We start from the raw sequence: 18,614 nt of genomic DNA on the forward strand, positions 1-18,614 counted from the left end.
ACTTTCTCCAAGATCACTAGAAGTCACTGAAGAACTTGCATGTATGTTTGATACAATGTGGAGTTAAGGGCATTAAAGAGTAAATGTCAACAGCAGACCAGTCACTGTCAAGGTTAAGGGCTGAATGGCCTCCTGCTTCAGTTTATCAGCTGAATTTGAAAACAAAACCACTCGTGACCTCCCTTTTAGATCTTCAGGGAAAGAGTTCAAAAGACCATGCGGTATTGGAAATGTGCTCTAGGCCTGTATGCTTGTTCTGTGCATCTCTCCGACACAAAGTTGGTGCAAATCATGCATCACAAAACCCAAATCTCCCTGCACTTACAAACTTCTACTTAATCATTGTTGCAACAGCAAAATGCTTATTCTTCACACCAAATTTGAACTTGTCATTGTCCCATCTTGATACTCCATGTGCCAGATTCTTGTGCATTTGGTCACTGATTAACAACCATCAGGAACTTGGTCATACCGTCTTCAGGAGAAAGTGAGGACTGCAGATGCTGGCGACCAGAGTTGAAAAATGTGGTGCTGGAAAAATATAGCAGGCCAGGCAGCATCCGAGGAGCAGGAGAATCGATATTTCGGGCATAAGCCCTTTTAATTTATACTTCGTCACTTAGCTTATCTAGGTCATTGCAGCCAAGTACCATGTATGCGTCCTGTTTTCATCAGTCTTCTATTCAGGATACTATCCAACCCCTACACTGTCACCTTTGACTTTGTTTAGTGAGATGAAAAGCCTTCTGCAATCCAACTTCCAGGAGACATTGTTGAATACAGAATGAACATGACCTCTTTCCTGAGGCACACTGAGGCAACTACATATGAATTCCATTACATCCAGTTAGTCAAAGAGAAGATTTGGTCTCTGATTTTTAAATGAACTTCAGGACATACACAGGATTGAAAGCTGAGCTGTTTGAATTGAGTTAGCACTTGGCTATGAAACCAAAGAGTACCACGAAGAGCCTAAATGTTGAGGAAGGCATGCTGAATCTTCCTGGGAATCTCAAGATAACCCCCCACGCTGCTAACCAGTTAGAATATCATGATCATTTGATCATCTCTGCAGAAAAGACTATCCTATCGGTTTTGTTTTCTACCTTCCTGGCTTCATGACTTTAATGCTTTTCTTTGATTCATGCCTGTTTGAAGTAATCTTACCACATTTTACAGACTTTTCTTTCATACAGCCTTTAGAAACACCTCAGATCATAGTATCACATCTCTCTCCAGTGCAGCCTTGTCAGCCCATAAGTGGAATATTTGGTATCCTCCTCTCTGTCAATAACATGTTGTAATCGTGTGATTTTATCCAAATCTCAGAGGGCTACCACTCACTGGACTGACATTCTTCCTTCTCCAATTCCAATGTTGAGTCTTGCTATCCATGCACATGACTTGCTAGCTTCCTCCTATACTTGAACATCTTTCTCCTGAGACTTGTCTCATGCCTTCTTTAACTGTTGATTATGACTTGGCTGTATACATTTTTTTGTCTCATAGCCACATGTGCCAATTCACTTCAAACAGCTCCGCTTTCAATCCCACATATGTCCTGAAGATCATTTAAACATCAGAGACCCAAGCTTCTCTTTGCCGAACTGGATATATTGAAATTCACGAGGTTGCAGTACCTCAGTGTGCATCAAGAAACAGGTCATGACATAATGCGATCGTAATGTAATGCCAAGTCAAATATTACCTGCTCATTGCTGAGTTTCAAAATGTACTGTTGACACAAAATATCTCAAAATGATTCCATCAACCCATGATCCATTTGATAACTGCCTTTTTAGTTTTTAGTCTTACTGCTTGGAATGAAGTCAATGATGCACATTGCCATGTGTTTGTCAACAGCACTTGATATTTCATCTGGTATACTTTGTCCTACATTGGGGGTAGTGTAAACCACAATGCCCATGGACCTTGCTTTACAATCAGGTATCTCCACTCAACTTACAATCATAGCTGAACCAGGCACCTTGAATGACTAAACAAATGTCATCCTTGAAGAGTCATGATTTGGAGATGCTGATGTTGGACTGAGGTGTGCAAAGTTAAAAATCACACAACACCAGATTACAGTCCAACAGATTTATCTGGAAGTGCTAGCTTTCGGAGCACTGCTCCTTCATCAGGTGGTTGTGGAGAATCGCCTTATGAAGGAGCAGTGTTCGGAAAGCCAGTGCTTCCAAATAAACCTGCTGGACTATAGCCTGGTGTGTGATTTGTATTCTTGATGACAATGCTATGCATCTAAGTATTATCCAGTTTCCAATGTATCTTCATGATCAAAGCTTTCTGTTTTGCTGGTACAGTGCACCAGCATCTGGCTCTTGATTTTAACCCAGCATGTGACCTAGGCTCAAATGCCTTGGAAGCATTTCATGACCCATTGAAGAGAGACTTGCATTCCACAACTAACCTGGGATTTACCTAACTTCATTCCAGCATTTCATGTCTACCATGGGCAGTATTTCATTCTCCATGCACTCACTGATCATTGATAAGAAATTAAACCATCACAAAGACTTTACCATTGAGCCAGGACGCTAGATATTCTGTCTTCATTGAGTAGTGAGGTCCCAAGTTGCGCAAAATAACTGGTTCTGTGCCAAGGAAGTTATTCAGCGTAGCAGAATATAACTCCCCATCTGCAGTGAGAGAGGAATAAAAAGAAGCATTACCAGCCAAAAGCCACTTGTGTTGCAGAACGACTCATGATGTGATGCATAAGGGAATCCAAGCCAACCCAGATGAGCAACTATTGCTCTGCTGTTTGGATTGGCAGGCTCAAAAGTCCTATCCTGTACAAGTCAGGATCACAACATTGTAGACTTGCACAATTTGTTTCTTGTGCACAACTGCCAAACTTCTCTCTGTACAATTTTAATCAGTAAACAATTAACAGCTTGGACCCACAAATCATTTGCAGTAGATTCTTTGCTCAGTCAGACTTAAAACAACGCACAGCCCTTAATTTTCCTGGACATTGCAGTGAATTCATAAATCTTTTAGAAGAAAAAACAAAGTAAAATCATTGGGCAATGACCCTTTCCAAATGAATCACTTCGACCTTGAGCGTCTTTCAATTGTTTCCAGGTACTCATTTCACTGACCACTAGTTAAAACCTGTGCCACATCCTTCCCATGTACACAGTCATACACATTCTCTCCAACTGCTGTTATCATTGTCAAGCACCTCAGATTTGCAGCTTGCTCCAAATGAGTGACAGATTGGATTTTGCACATTACATAGTATGGCTATACTCATTTATGACCATTTGTGAAGCCATGAACTGCACCCCCTGTTCCTGCTGCCTCATTAGACCCATTTTGATTTCTTCTCAGATTGATCACAGTCAAAGTCATTTTTGTCCATGACCAGAATCTTCTTAACCACAATGACAGTGATATTCTTAGTGTGCTTTTTGATGATTTGCACAAGAGGAGACAGAGGGGAAAACAAAACTGGACTTGTAAAGCACAAGTTATGCATACACCGTACTCTTTTAGGCATCTGTCCTGGCTTGTTCTGTGTACTTGCAATTGGTAGGCTGTGTGCGCAGAAGTGGAACTGAATTGAATTTATAGTTTCATGGTCAACAAACTCCAAACGATTACCTATCATCTTTAAAGAACAAGGGATGGATTGTGCAAGGATGCACAGTGCAGTACAACCCTGACAGTTGGCATGTTGCTTTCACAATATCAGTGCTCTTGAGCCTCTGATCCACATGGCACAGCACTTTGGGCGAGCCAGTGGAAAGGAGATACACTGTTGAGGCAAATGCAGTCCTTCTCCATTATTCAGGAACCCAGAACAATCAAAGCGAAATATGGTCAGCAATTCCCACCTTTCCCTACCACCCACTTTCCATGACATCCGTGTCCAGATGTGGACACGCACAGACACACATCCCACTGAAGTAGTACAGAGCTGAAGTGCTACTCTTGTCTGCAGTGCTGAATATCATACAGGGTGACAACCATGATCCAGGCAAGTGACTGAAACAAACATTCTGAGAAGACAAATGCAAGTACCATGCTGAGTTTGCATTGGAAGTTAATTAACTGAAACAAAATGGCCAAACGTGCATCAAATGATGACATCACCACTTTGTTTTTGTGAACAAACCCACGAATTGACATGCAACAGAGGCTTGAGATCCACTGTAAACCCAAAACCCACAGCAACATCAGACACAGACTGTTTACTCAAATGTCTCTGTTTCACATGTAAAGAATGTTTTTTCTATAAATGGACCAAAGAGAAACAGCTGAAACTATCTGAAACTTTTTCTCCACAATGACCAAACAATGCAGCTCCAAAAACTACAAATGCTTGCTTTGAAGGATTCTTCAGTTATATCCTCATGTACTCACCCACAATCAGACCAGTGTGACTTTTTGCAGGGTCATAAGGGCACTTGCCTTTCCCATCTTCCATGGCCATTTGGTTTAAAGTGAAATTTTGCACCTCCTGTGAAATTATTTTTTAAAACACATTTTTATTCCTTTTTATAAAGCAGCAACTGTTCACTCATTTGAATACTTTGTGTAGATACAGTAATAGGAAACACTCATTCAGAAAAAAACACAAGACTCAACAGGTTCTGGACCAGACATCAAAACATTTATCCAAGGGTTAGCGAAACCAAAACAAATGACGACAGACATCAACAAAGGTTGCTGTCACCTAATACAAAAGGTTAATGAAAATCACTTTGGAACTCAAGTAACGGTGTACATGACAACTTAAGTATACTCCTGAGAGAGCATACAGGCTGAGAAGGACAGAATCAAAAAGGAACGGTACTGTACATAATTGCCATGTAATGAAGGCATTAAAGCCTTCCTGCCCCAGAACACTGACAAAGTAGAGCTGATAAAAGAGTTCCAAAGCAAAGCAATCAACAGGGAGAAGCCCACTGCAGGATTATGGGCTGAAGAAACGATACTTCATCACTTCCTCCCATGGTAACTCCATTCTAAATCTTTCCTCAGAGTGTTCAACCAGCACTCATGCAAATAACCAGCTGGTTGTTAATACACCCCATTCAGATATGAAATTTCATTAAATGCTGCCATCTCACCCGTCACTGAAGCTTCACATCCCTGACTTATAACCAAAATATACCATTCATGTCACCATTTCTGTGCTTCGTGATCCAAACTGCTAAATGACCTTCAATCCTGCACTCTGCACCCAGCAGCTTATTTTAACCATGAGCAAAATATCCCCTCAAGTAATCATCTCGCCAGTTTGACTTGGTGCACTTGGAGCAGCCTCAATTATCCTTGACATGCCAGCACACTTGAAAGAAAACACACGCTATAACATTGGGTCAAAATTGTATTTGTTAGGGGTTCAGCCCTTGTAATGGAGTGCTGCTTTACTTCAGAGACAAAATGACCAATATTCCTTTAACGCATAGTTCCTCATTGCAATGGGATGGAAGCATAACGCAACAGAATAAAATCTCCCTAGATCCACCTGGTTAAAAAAAGCTAACCTGCCTTGACTTAGCACCTGTAACAGTCCAACATTGCTCCTTCCTTTATGTCTCATGCAACAGTGCTCTGAAGGAAGATCGTAGGAGGCAGTATCCTTGGACAAAAAACAGTACTTACAATATACGTGCATCTGGGCTGAAAGGCATAGGTCCCGCAGATGTATAGGTGAGTACTGTTGAAGTTCTGCAGGAAGCGAATGTAATTGAAGCAGTCAGTCTGAAAGGAGAACAAATCAACACTTCAGTCCTGTATCACAACAACACAGCCACAGCTCAGCAGCACATAACGACTCTCAAACCTCCCCGGGTTTGGTCCCAATGCATTACTATGGCAGTTGCCTTACATGCAATGACAGACACGTTTATTGCTCTTTACTTCCATGCATCAGACTGGCAGGTGGAGCTTTCCTCACTAATGTCAATGCTTCATCTCCAAAATGTAAAATGACACTCATGTTCCTCAAATTGCTCACTACCAGCTCAACCTCAGTGGCTTTAAAAACACAACAGCTTAACTGATCAAAATCAAGGATATGATTTTATGTCAGTGTGCTGACAGCCTGCAAGATGGCTCAAGTTGCATGCATTATTCTCCTGTGCTTATGCAACTATTAGCCAATCATGTCACATTAAAACTTCTCAACATACCTGATTGTTCTTCCCCTTCTGAACGCACTCCATTTTCTTCTCAACAGGGGCATCCCAAACAATCTGCCTCAAATAGAAACATAAAGCAATTAAAAATGCAGTTAGATAAATGGCCTGTTCCTTACACAGTCTGTTTTCCACACCCTCAATTTTCTCTCGCAAAACAGTCACAATCCGATCCACAGGTCCACTGGCATGCATTACTGCTGATGTGAGCTCACGTCAGCTCCATCCCTTATTCATCCCTAGACAGAGTACAAAATTGAATTTAGTCATGTAATGACACAAAATTTGCTACACAATAAATTTTATAACCTTTCCACACTGAGGGGCTAACAGCTGCTTGTATTTGTTACTCTAGAATGCAAGAGGTTGAAGGGTCTCCATTGAGAAAATCATGAGGTGTACAGATATGGTGAGTAACCGAGGTTCTTTCCAAAGAGTTGGGGGGTCCAAAACTAGAGGGCAGAGGTTTAAGGTGACAGGAGAAAGATAAACAAGAACCAGAGGGGCAACTTTTTCATGCTGAGGGGTTGCTTTCTGGAACAAGTTGCCAGATGAAGTGGACAAGGTGAGTACAATTACAACCTTCATTTACAATATATTTGCATAGGCACATGAATCGGCAAGGTATACAGGGATTTGGGCCAAATGGGATCGATTCATGTTAGGAAACCTGGTCAGCGTGTATGAGTTGGACTGAGGGGTCCGTTTCCGTGCTATATGACAATGAGGATTTCCTTCAATATTGTGACTTTGAATGAAAATTGTTGCTATTTCAAAAGGTCTGTGCAGTGTAGAGCTGAGACATAGACCAAAGAAAAAAATCATTTAAGCCATTAAGACAGGAGGCTACAAAACATTCAGACAGATTGCCCAAAACACATGAAATTTGACTCACATTTTTGGGCAGCTCAGTATGAAGTGTTAGACAGCTAAAAAAAATGGCCAGACTAAGAATCATGCACCAGTGGACAGCTGGCCTGAAAGACAAATAGGCTTGTTGGAACTCTGAGCCAGGCTCAACTTCGGCTTGGTGTTATGCCATATAGGGCATTTAACAGCTCAGACATGTCCATTTCAGTATTCAGCGTCTCCCACCTCCACATAGCGTTAAAACTGAAGTACTACTTACAATATCAATTGTGTAAGACTTCTGCTGTAAGGGTTCTCCTCCTTCACCAGAATTCAAACCACACCCTTACGCTCAAGATCCAAATTTGAAATGGGACAACCAATGCTCAGATGAAAAAGACTCAAAAAGCCCAGTGCTCCAGTAGTCAAAGGTGTTTCAAAGTGCAATGACGCAACATAAAGGAATGTAGTAAAGCTGATATCTGTGCGGCAAGGTACTGAGAGCTGCATGATTCAACATCGATGACGAATCACTGGGACTCAGCGTTTGACGAAGTGCAGTGACAAGAACCCCAATTGTGCTCCTCAGTAGCAAGGCTGGTCAGCATGACAAAACCTTGGCAAGAATGCCACTATTGAAAGACTTCAGGTGATAATAAAAACCTAGCAACTGGCATTGGAACAAAGTCAATGGACAAATTGGCACACTTGGGTTTTCTCTTGTGAACAAAGCCTGAATAGCTGTACCAAAAACAGAAACAAACATTCTCCTGCCGTAGCATATGCCTGTCCCTTTAAATAACCACTTCCTTCCAATTACAGCTGCCATATCCTGTTCAATACTGAAGCAAATCAGTTGAAAATGTGTTGCTGGTTAAAGCACAGCAGGTCAGGCAGCATCTGCAGACCTCATTTTTTAACTGAAGCAAATCACTCAAGTTTCAAGTGCAGCAAAATCATTAGCTGTGCCATGGTGAATTTCTTCTGGAATACATGATAAGGAACAGGCAATAAATCCTGTAAGAATTGAGGTTATCCAATTCTGAGCATGTTGTTTCTCTCCCCTGAAAATGGAGAAAAAAAGTGTTTAAGTGAACTAGGCATCTATGAAGTGCAACATGCAAAATCAGGGAAAAAAAAACACATTATCGTGTATGTTTTGAATTCAACAGGTAATATTCAATATTACTCTAATTGTCTGTGGACAATCGTCACGACTTAGTGATGGTTGCACATGCCAAAGTGACTGGTTCAGTTTCTGGCCTATGTCAAATTGGGAACATGGAACTAGGACAGATATGGAGATCCATGCAATCACTCCATTGTGACCAAGCAAGTAGTGAACAGTGGGTCAGTTTTCTCGAAGAGATTTTGTTGTCCAAAAAGGAATTTGAGCATGGCCCAGGACCAGATGCAGTCAGCAGGCCATGTGCAACACGATATCTCTTCCAAGTTGTTGGTGTGTGGGGTGTGTGGGGGGGGGTGTGCGTGTGGGGTTTGTGTGTGTGGGGGGTGTGTGTATGGGGGAGTGTGTGTGGGTGTATGTGTGTGGGGGTGTGTGTGGGAGGGTGCGTGTGTGTAGGGAGTGTGTGGGGGGGTATGGGGGTGGTGTGTGTGGCGGGGTGTGGTTGTGCGTGTTGGTGGTGTGTGTGGGGGGTATGTGTGTGATGGGTGTGTGGGGGGGGCGGAGTGTGGGTGGGTGTGTGGAGTTTGTAGGTGGGTGTGGGAGTGGGTGGGTGGGGTGTGGGTGTGTGTGGGAGGGGTTGTGTGTGTGTGGGGTGTGTGCATGTGTGTGTGTGGGGGGGAGAATGGGTGTGGGGAGAGTATGTGGGGGATGTAGGGGTGTGTGAGTGGGGGGTGCGTCTGTGTGGGGTGTGCATGTGTGTGGGGTGGGTGTGTGTGTGTGGGGTGTGGGTGTGTGGGAGGAGTGTATGTGGGTGTGTGTGGGAGGGTGCGTGTGGGTGTGGGGGTGTGTGTGGCGTGTCTGTGAGTGGGGGGAGTGTATGGGGATGTGTGTGGGAGGGTGCGTGTGTGTAGGGGATGCGTGGGTGTGTGTGTGGGGGTGTGCGTGTGGGATTTGTGCATGTGTGGGAGGTGCGTGTGTGGGGGTGTGGGTGTGGGTGGGGGGTGTGGGTGGGGGGTGGGGGTGTGGGTGTGGGTGGGGGGTGGGGGTGTGGGTGTGGGTGAGGGGGTGTGGGTGTGTGTGGGGGCGTGTGTATGGGGTGTGTGTGGTTGTGTTGGGGGTGTGTATGGGGGTCTGTGTGGGATGTGTGTGTGTGGGTGTGTAGGGGGAAGTGTGTGTGGGGGGAGTGTGCTTGGGGTGTGTGTGGGGTGTGCGTGGGGGGGGCGCGTGGAGTGTAGGTGTGTGTGTGGGGAGTGCGTGTGTGGGGGTTGTGTGTGTTGGGAGTGTGTGGGGGGTGTGCGTGTCTGGGGGTGCGGGTGTGGGGGGTGCGGGTGTGTGTTGGGAGTGTGTGGGGGTGTGTGTGAGGAGTGTGTGTGTGGGGTGCGCGGGTGTGGGGGCTGTGTGTCTGGGGTGTGCGTGTGTGGGGGGTGCGGGTGTGTGTGTGTGGGGTGTGTGTGTGGGGGGTTTGTGTGGGGGGGTTTGTGTGGGGGGGGAATGTGAGAGAGAGGAGTGTGTGGGGGGGTGTGTGTGTGGTTGTGTGTGGGGGGTGCGGGTGTGTGTGGTTGTGTGTGGGGGGTGCGGGTGTGTGTGTGGGGGGGCATGTGTGCGCGGGGTGTGTGTGTGGGGCGCGTGGATGGGAGTGTGTGGGGGTGTGTGTGTGGGGGGTGTGTGGGGATGTGGGTGTGTATGTGGGTGTGGTTGTGTGTGTTGGTGGTGTGTGTGGGGGGTATGTGTGTGATGGGTGTGTGCGGGGGGAGGGTGTGGGGGGGGCGGAGTGTGGGTGGGTGTGTGGGGTTTGTAGCTGGGTGTGGGAGTGGGTGGGTGGGGTGTGGGTGTGTGTGGGAGGGGTTGTGTGTGTGTGGGGTGTGTGCATGTGTGTGTGTGTGTGTGGGGGGGGGGAGAATGGGTGTGGGGGGAGTATGTGGGGGATGTGGGGTGTGAGAGTGGGGGGTGCGTCTGTGTGGGGTGTGCATGTGTGTGGGGTGGGTGTGTGTGTGTGGGGTGTGGGTGTGTGGGAGGAGTGTATGTGGGTGTGTGTGGGAGGGTGCGTGTGGGTGTGGGGGTGTGTGTGGCGTGTCTGTGTGTGGGGGGAGTGTATGGGGATGTGTGTGGGAGGGTGCGTGTGTGTAGGGGATGCGTGGGTGTGTGTGTGGGGGTGTGCGTGGGATTTGTGCATGTGTGGGAGGTGCGTGTGTGTGGGTGTGGGTGGGGGGTGGGGGTGTGGGGGTGTGTGGGGGTGTGTGTATGGGGTGTGTGTGGTTGTGTTGGGGGTGTGTGTGGGGGTCTGTGTGGGATGTGTGTGTGTGGGTGTGTAGGGGGAAGTGTGTGTGGGGGGAGTGTGCTTGGGGTGTGTGTGGGTTGTGCGTGGGGGGGGCGCGTGGAGTGTAGGTGTGTGTGTGGGGAGTGCGTGTGTGGGGGTTGTGTGTGTTGGGAGTGTGTGGGGGTGTGTGTGAGGAGTGTGTGTGTGGGGTGCGCGGGTGTGGGGGCTGTGTGTCTGGGGTGTGCGTGTGTGGGGGGTGCGGGTGTGTGTGTGTGGGGTGTGTGTGTGGGGGGGTTTGTGTGTGGGGGGAATGTGAGAGAGGAGTGTGTGGGGGGGTGTGTGTGTGGTTGTGTGTGGGGGGTGCGGGTGTGTGTGTGGGGGGGCATGTGTGCGCGGGGTGTGTGTGTGGGGCGCGTGGATGGGAGTGTGTGGGGGTGTGTGTGTGGGGGGTGTGTGGGGATGTGGGTGTGTATGTGGGTGGGTGTGTGTGTGTTGGGGGTGTGTATGGGGGGGTGTGAGGGGTGTGTGAGTGGGCGGGGCTGCGTGCGTGCGTTGGGGGTACGTGCGTGTGGGGGTGTGTGTGTGGGGGAGTTGTGGATGGGAGTGTGTGGGTAGAATGTGTGTGTGGGGGGGTGTGGTTGGGGGGGTGGTGTGCGTGTGGGGTTTGAGCATGCATGGGGTATGGGTGCGTGTGTGGGGGCGGTTTGGGTGGGGGGTCTATGGGGTGTGTGTGTGGGGGTGTGTGTGTGTGGGTGTATGCGTGGGGGGGTGCGTGTGAGGGGTGGGTTGTGTGGTGGTGTGTGCGGGGTGTGTAGATGTGTGGGGGGTGCGTGTGTGGGGGGTGCATGTGTGGGGGTGCGGGTGTGGGAGGTGCATGTGTGTGAGGTGTGAGGGGGTGTGTGGGGAGTGTGCGGGTATATGTGGGTGTGTGGGAGGGGATTGTGGGGGGTTGCGTGTGTGTGGGGGGTGCGTGTGCGGGAGGTGCGGGTGTGGGGGGTGTGTGTGGGGGTGTGTGTGGGCGGGGGTGCATGCGTAGGGGGGGTGCATGTGTGGGGAATGTGCGTGGGGGCGGGTGTGTGTGTGTGTGGGGGATGTGTGGGGGGTGTGTGTAAGGGATGTGCGTGTGGGCGGGGGTGCGTGCGTGTGTGTGGGGTGTGAGGGGTGGGTTGTGTTGTGTGTGGGGGGGTGTAGGTGTGTATGGGCGTGCGTGTGGGTGGGTGCGTGTGTGGGGGGTGTGTGTGGAGGATGTGTGTGTGGAGGGGCATGTGTGTGGGCAAACGTGTGTGGGGGTGGTGTGTGTGGGCGTCTGTGTGTGCGCGTGTTTGAAGTGTGTGGGGGATGCGTGTGTGTGGGTGCGTGCATGGGGGTGTGTGGGTGGGGGGTGTGTGGGGGTGTGTGTGGGTGGGGGGTGTGTGGGGTGGGGGGTGTGTGGGTGTGCGTGTGTGGGGGTGTGTGTGTATGGGGGTGCGGGTGTGTGTGGGGGTTGGGTGTGTGTGGCGGGGAGTGTGTGTGGGCGCGTGCTTGAAGTGTGTGTGGGGGGCGTGCGTGTGGGGGGGGTGCGTGTGTGTGAGGTGCAGGTGTGGGTGTGTGTGGGGGGGTGCGTGTTATGGGGGAGCGTGTGGGTATGTGTGAGGGAGTGTGTGGGGGCATGTGTGTGGGGGTATGCGGGTGTGTGTGTTGGGAGTGTGTGTGGGTGTGTATGTGTTTGGATGCGTGTGTGGGGGTGCGTGTGTGGGGGGGTGTGATGGTGTAGGTGGGGGCAGAGGTGCGTGCATGGGGGCTGTGTGGGGATGTGTGTGGGGGGGTGCGTGTGTTTGAAGTGTCTGTGGGGGTTTCGTGAGTGTGCGGGGTGTGCGTGGGGGCGCGGGTGCGTGAGGGGAGTGCGTGTGTGGGGGTTGCGGGTGTGGGGGCTGTGTGTGTTGGGAGTGTGTGGGGGGTGTGCGTGTCTGGGGCGTGCGGGTGTGTGTGGGGAGTGTGTATGTGGGGGGTGCGGGTGTGGGGGTGTGTGGGGGGGTGCGGGTGTGTGTGGGGGGGTTTGTGTGGGGGGGATGTGAGAGAGAGGAGTGTGTGTGGGGGGTGTGTGTGTGGTTGTGTGTGGGGGTGTGCGTGTGGGATTTGTGCATGTGTGGGAGGTGCGTGTGTGGGGGGTGTGTGGTGTGTGTGGGGGGGCGTGTGCGTGTGGGGGGGTGTGCGTGTAGGGTTTGTGCATGTGTGCGGCGTGGGTGTGTGTGTGGGGGATGTGGGAGCGGTGTGTGTAGGGGTGTGTGTGTGTGTAGGGGGTGCGTGTGTGTTGGAGGTGCATGTGTGGGGCGGTGTGTGTGGGAGGGTGTGTGTGTGTGGGATGTGGGGGGTGGATTGTGTGGGTGTGTGGGGGGTGTGTGTGGGGGGTGTGGGTGTGCGTATGTGGGGGGTGTGCGTGTATGGGGGTGGGGGTTGGGTGTGTGGGGGTTGGGTGTGCGTGGGGGTTGGGTGTGTGTGGGGGGTGAGTGTTTGTGGGGGGTATGCGGGGGCGTGTGTGTGGGGGTGCGTGTGTGGGAGGTGTGGGAGTGGGGGTGTGTGTGTGGGGAGTGTGTATGTGGGGGGGTGCGGGTGTGTGTGGGGGGGTTTGTGTGGGAGGGGATTGAGAGAGAGGAGTGTGTGTGGGGGGGTGTGTGTGTGGTTGTGTGTGGGGGGTGCGGGTGTGTGTGTGGGGGTGTGCGTGTGGGATTTGTGCATGTGTGCGGTGTGGGTGTGTGTGGGGGGGATGTGGGTGTGTGGGAGCGGTGTGTGTAGGGGGTGTGTGTGTGTAGTGGGTGCGTGTGTGTTGGAGGTGCATGTGTGGGGCGGTGTGTGTGGGAGGGTGTGTGTGTGGGGAATGTGGGGGTGGGTTGTGTGGTGGTGTGGGGGAATGTGGGGGTGTGTGTGGGAGGGTGCGTGTGTGGGAGGTGCGTGTGTGGGATGTGGGGGGTGGGTTGTGTGTGTGTGGGGGGGGTGTGTGGGGGGGTGTGGGTGTGCGTATGTGGGGGGTGTGCGTTGGGTGTGCGTGGGGGTTGGGTGTGCGTGGGGGTTGGGTGTGCGTGGGGGGTGAGTGTTTGTGGGGGGTATGCGGGGGCGTGTGTGGGAGGTGTGGGAGTGGGGGGGTTGTGTGGGTGTGTTTGGGGTGTTTGTGTGGGTGGGGGTGCGTGTGGGGGGGGTGCGTGTTTTGGGGGAGTGTGTGTGTGGGGGTATGCGGGTGTGTGTGTTGGGAGTGTGTAAGGGTGTGTATGTGTTTGGATGCGTGTGTGGGGGGATGGGTGTGTGTGTGGGGGGATGGGTGTGTGTGTGTGGGGAGGCATGTGTGTGTGGGGTGTGTGGGGGGCAGAGGTGCGTGCGTGGGGGCTGTGTGTGGGATATTTGTGTTTTTGTGTGGGGGTGTGTGTGTCTGTGGGGGGTTCGTGTGTGTGTGCGCGTGCTTGGGGGGGTGTGGGTGGGGAGTGCGTGAGGGGAAGCGTGAGGGGTGTGCATGTGTGGGGGCTGCGGGTGTGGGGGTTGCGGGTGAGGGGGCTGTGTGTGTTGGGAGTATGTGGAGGGTGTGTGTGTGGGTGTGCGGGTGTGGGGGTTGCGGGTGTGGGGGCTGTGTGTGTTGGGAGTATGTGGAGGGTGTGTGTGTGGGGTGTGCGGGTGTGTGGGGGTTGCGGGTGTACGTTGCGAGTGTGTGGGGGGGGGTGTGTGGGGAGTGTGTGTGGGGGGTGCGGGTGTGGGGGCTGTGTGTGTTGAGTGTGTGTGTGGAGTGTGTGTGTGGGGGGTGCGGGTGTGTGTGTGGGGGGCGGGTGTGTGTGGGGGGTGCGGGTGTGTGTGTGGGGGGTGCGTGTGGGGAGGGTGCGGGTGTGGGGGGTGTGTGTGGGGGTGTGTGTGGGCGGGGGTGCATGCGTGGGGGGGTGCATGTGGGGGGTGTGTGTGTGGTGTGTGTGTGGGGGGTGTGTGTAAGGGATGGGCGTGCGGGCGGGGGTGTGTGTGTGTGGGGTGTGAGGGATGGGTTGTGTTGTGGTGTGTGGGGGTGCGTGTGCTGGGGTGCGTGTGTGGGGGGGTGTGTGTGGGGGATGTGTGTGTGGGGCATATGTGTGTGGAGACGTGTGTGGGGGTGGTGTGTGTGGGCGACTGTGTGCGCGTGTTTGAAGTGTGTGGGGGATGCGTGTGTGTGGGTGCGTGCTTGGGGGTGTGTGTGTGTGGGTGGGGGGTGTGTGGGTGTGTGTGTGTGGGGGGGTGTGTGTGTGGGTGGGGGGTGCGTGTGGGGTGTGAGTGGAGTGTAGGTGTGTGTCGGGAGTGTGTGGGGGAGTGCGTGAGGGGTGTGCGTGTGTGGGGGTTGCGGGTGTGGGGGTTGTGGGTGTGGGGGCTGTGTGTGTTGGAAGTATGTGGAGGGTGTGTGTGTGTGTGGGGTGTGGGGAGTGTGTGTGGGGGGGTGCGGGTGTGGGGGCTGTGTGTGTTGGGAGTATGTGGAGGGTGTGTGTGTGTGGGGTGTGCGGGTGTGGGGGTTGCGGGTGTATGTTGCGAGTGTGTGGGGGTGTGTGTGTGGGGAGTGTGTGTGGGGGCTGTGTGTGTGGAGTGTGCGTGTGTCGGGGGTGCGGGTGTGTGTGTGTTGGGGGTGCGTGTGCGCGGGTGTGGGGGGTGTGTGTGGGGGTGTGTGTGGGCGGGGGTGCATGCGTGGGGGGTGCATGTGTGGGGGGGGTGTGGGGGATGTGTGTAAGGGATGGGCGTGCGGGTGGGGGTGCGTGCGTGTGTGTAGGGGGTGTGTGGGGTGTGAGGGGTAGGTTGTGTTGTGGTGTGTGGGGGGGTGTAGGTGTGTGTGGGGGTGTGTGTGCTGGGGTGTGTGTGGGGGATGTGTGTGTGGGGGATGTGTGTGTGGGGCGTGTGTGGGGGTGGTGTGTGTGGGCGACTGTGTGTGCGCGTGTTTGAAGTGTGTGGGGGATGCGTGTGTGTGGGTGCGTGCTTGGGGCTGTGTGTGGGGGATGCCTGTGAGGGGGGTGCGTGTGTGTGGGGAGTGTGTGATGGTGTAGGTGGGGGCAGAGGTGCGTGCGTAGGGGCTGTGTGTGGGATGTTTGTCTTTTTGTGTGGGGATGTGTGTGGGGGGGTGCGTGTGTTTGAAGTGTCTGGGGGGGTGCGTGTGTGTGCGCGTGTGCTTGGGGGGGTGTGTGTGGGGTGTGCGTGGGGGCGCGCGTGTGTGGGGGTTGCGGGTGTGGGGCTGTGTGTGTTGGGAGTGTGTGGGGGGGTGTGTCTGGGGGGTGCGGGTGTGTGTGGGGAGTGTGTGTGTGGGGAATGTGTATGTGGGGGGTGCGGGTGTGTGTGTGTGGGGGGTTTGTGTGTGGGGTGGATGAGAGAGAGAGGAGTGTGTGTGGGGGGGTGTGTGTGTGGTTGTGTGTGGGGGGTGCGAGTGTGTGTGGGGGGCATGTGTGTGCGGGCATGTATGTGGGGGTATGCAGGTGTGCGTGTGTGGGGGGTGCGTGTGTGGGGGGGTGCGTGTGGTGGGGAGTGTGTGGGGAATGTGTGTGTGGGGGTGGGGGTGTTTGTGGGGAGTGTGTGGGTGTGTGTGGGGAGTGCGTGAGGGGTGTGTGTGTGTGGGGGGTGTGTGTGGGGGTGTGTGTGTGTGGGGTGCTTGTGTGGGGTGTGCGTGCATGGGGTGTGTGTGTGCGTGAGGGGTGTTCGTGTGTGGGAACTGTGTGTGTTGCGAGTGTGTGGGGTGTGCGTGTGTGGGGGGTGTGTGGGGGGGGAATGTGTGTGCGGTGTGGGTGGTGTGTGTGGGGTGTGGGTGGGTTGGGTGTGTGGGGGGGAGTGAGTGTGTTTGAGTGTGTGTGTGTGTGTGGTTGTGGGTGGGGTGCGTGGAAGGCGTGTGTGGGAGCCGGGGTGCCTGCGTGTGGGGTGTGTGCGAGTGCGGGGTCTATGTCGGGGGTGTGCGCGTGGTGGGGGGCGGGTATGTGGGGGGAGAGTGTGGGGAATGTGTGTGTGGGTGTGTGTGGTGGGGGGGGTGTGTGGGGGTGCTGTGTGGGGGGAGTGTGTGTGGGGGCGGGGGTGCGTGTGTGTGGGGGTGTGGGGGTGGGGGTGCGTGCGTGTGGCGGGGGAGTGTGTGGGTGATATGTGTGGTGTGTGGGGGGTGTGTGGGTGATATGTGTGGTGTGTGGGGGTGTGTGGGGGGGGGTGCGGGTGTGGGGGGAGTGTGTGTGGGGGCGCGTGCGTGGGGGGAGTGTGTGTGGGGGCGCGTGCGTGCGTGTGGCGGGGGAGTGTGTGGGGAATGGGTGTGTGGGGGGAGTGGGGGGTGTGTAGGGGGTGTGCGTGTGTGGGTGGGTGTGTGGGGCGTGCGGGTGTGTGTGGTGGGGAGTGTGTGGGGGTGTGCGTGTGTGGGGGGGTGCGGATATGGGGGGAGTGTATGTGGTGGTATGCGGGTGTGTGTGGGGGGGTGGGGGGGTGTGTGTGTTTGAAGTGTGTGCGGGGGGGTGTGTGGGGGCTGCGGGTGTGTGGGTGTGTGTGTTGGGAGTGTGTGGTGGGTGGGTGTGTGTATGGGGGAGTGTGTGTGGGTGTATGTGTGTGGGGGTGTGTGTGGGGAGGGTGCGTGTGTGTAGGGAGTGTGTGGGGGGTATGGGGGTGGTGTGTGTGGCGGGGTGTGGTTGTGCGTGTTGGTGGTGTGTGTGGGGGGTATGTGTGTGATGGGTGTGTGGGGGGGGCGGAGTGTGGGTGGGTGTGTGGGAGTTTGTAGGTGGGTGTGGGAGTGGGTGGGTGGGGGTGTGGGTGTGTGTGGGAGGGGTTGTGTGTGTGGGGGGTGTGTGCATGTGTGTGTGTGGGGGGGAGAATGGGTGTGGGGAGAGTATGTGGGGGATGTAGGGGTGTGTGAGTGGGGGGTGCGTCTGTGTGGGGTGTGCATGTGTGTGGGGTGGGTGGTGTGTGTGGGGTGTGGGTGTGTGGGAGGAGTGTATGTGGGTGTGTGTGGGAGGGTGCGTGTGGGTGTGGGGGTGTGTGTGGCGTGTCTGTGAGTGGGGGGAGTGTATGGGGATGTGTGTGGGAGGGTGCGTGTGTGTAGGGGATGCGTGGGTGTGTGTGTGGGTGTGCGTGTGGGATTTGTGCATGTGTGGGAGGTGCGTGTGTGGGGGTGTGGGTGTGGGTGGGGGGTATGGGTGGGGGGTGGGGGTGTGGGTGTGGGTGGGGGGGTGGGGGTGTGGGTGTGGGTGAGGGGGTGTGGGTGTGTGTGGGGGCGTGTGTATGGGGTGTGTGTGGGTTGTGTTGGGGGTGTGTATGGGGGGTCTGTGTGGGATGTGTGTGTGTGGGTGTGTAGGGGGAAGTGTGTGTGGGGGGAGTGTGCTTGGGGTGTGTGTGGGGGTGTGCGTGGGGGGGGGGCGTGGAGTGTAGGTGTGTGTGTGGGGAGTGCGTGTGTGGGGGTTGTGTGTGTTGGGAGTGTGTGGGGGTGTGCGTGTGTGGGGGGTGCGGATATGGGGGGAGTGTATGTGGTGGTATGCGGGTGTGTGTGGGGGGGGGTGGGGGGGGTGTGTGTGTTTGAAGTGTGTGCGGGGGGGTGTGTGGGGGCTGCGGGTGTGTGGGTGTGTGTGTTGGGAGTGTGTGGTGGGTGGGTGTGTGTATGGGGGAGTGTGTGTGGGTGTATGTGTGTGGGGTGTGTGTGTGGGAGGGTGCGTGTGTGTAGGGAGTGTGTGGGGGGGTATGGGGGTGGTGTGTGTGGCGGGGTGTGGTTGTGCGTGTTGGTGGTGTGTGTGGGGGGTATGTGTGTGATGGGTGTGTGCGGGGGGCGAGTGTGGGGGGGGGGCGGAGTGTGGGTGGGTGTGTGGGGTTTGTAGGTGGGTGTGGGAGTGGGTTGGTGGGGTGTGGGTGTGTGTGGGAGGGGTTGTGTGTGTGTGGGGTGTGTGCATGTGTGTGTGTGGGGGGGAGAATGGGTGTGTGGGGGAGTATGTGGGGGATGTAGGGGTGTGTGAGTGGGGGGTGCGTCTGTGGGGTGTGCATGTGTGTGGGGTGGGTGTGTGTGTGTGGGGTGTGGGAGGAGTGTGTGTGGGGTGTGGGAGGAGTGTATGTGGGTGTGTGTGGGAGGGTGCGTGTGGGTGTGGGGGTGTGTGTGGCGTGTCTGTGTGTGGGGGGAGTGTATGGGGATGTGTGTGGGAGGGTGCGTGTGTGTAGGGGATGCGTGGGTGTGTGGGTGGGGGTGTGCGTGTGGGATTTGTGCATGTGTGGGAGGTGCGTGTGGGGGGGTGTGGGTGTG

The 18,614-nt window shown here is 54.1% G+C and overlaps 1 protein-coding gene across 5 annotated transcripts in view; it reads right to left on the reverse strand.

The window, feature by feature from the left end:
* The window catches only part of sema4c (sema domain, immunoglobulin domain (Ig), transmembrane domain (TM) and short cytoplasmic domain, (semaphorin) 4C), a 101,283-nt gene that overhangs the window by 19,763 nt on the left and 62,906 nt on the right, over nucleotides 1-18,614 (reverse strand). For all 5 annotated transcript variants that reach the window (XR_009647410.1, XR_009647411.1, XM_060856552.1 and 2 more), the window contains 4 exons: nucleotides 6,171-6,233; nucleotides 5,641-5,739; nucleotides 4,393-4,489; nucleotides 2,544-2,660 (listed from right to left, as the gene is read on the reverse strand). Coding sequence is in view for 3 of the 5 variants with exons in the window: in XM_060856552.1 (XP_060712535.1) it covers nucleotides 2,544-2,660; nucleotides 4,393-4,489; nucleotides 5,641-5,739; nucleotides 6,171-6,233 (376 nt within the window). In the remaining 2 variants the exon portion in view is untranslated. The remainder of the gene's footprint in view (nucleotides 1-2,543; nucleotides 2,661-4,392; nucleotides 4,490-5,640; nucleotides 5,740-6,170; nucleotides 6,234-18,614) is intronic.

The sequence above is a fragment of the Hemiscyllium ocellatum genome, chromosome 48 (genome assembly GCF_020745735.1).
Source record: "Hemiscyllium ocellatum isolate sHemOce1 chromosome 48, sHemOce1.pat.X.cur, whole genome shotgun sequence".
Lineage (NCBI taxonomy): Eukaryota > Metazoa > Chordata > Chondrichthyes > Orectolobiformes > Hemiscylliidae > Hemiscyllium > Hemiscyllium ocellatum.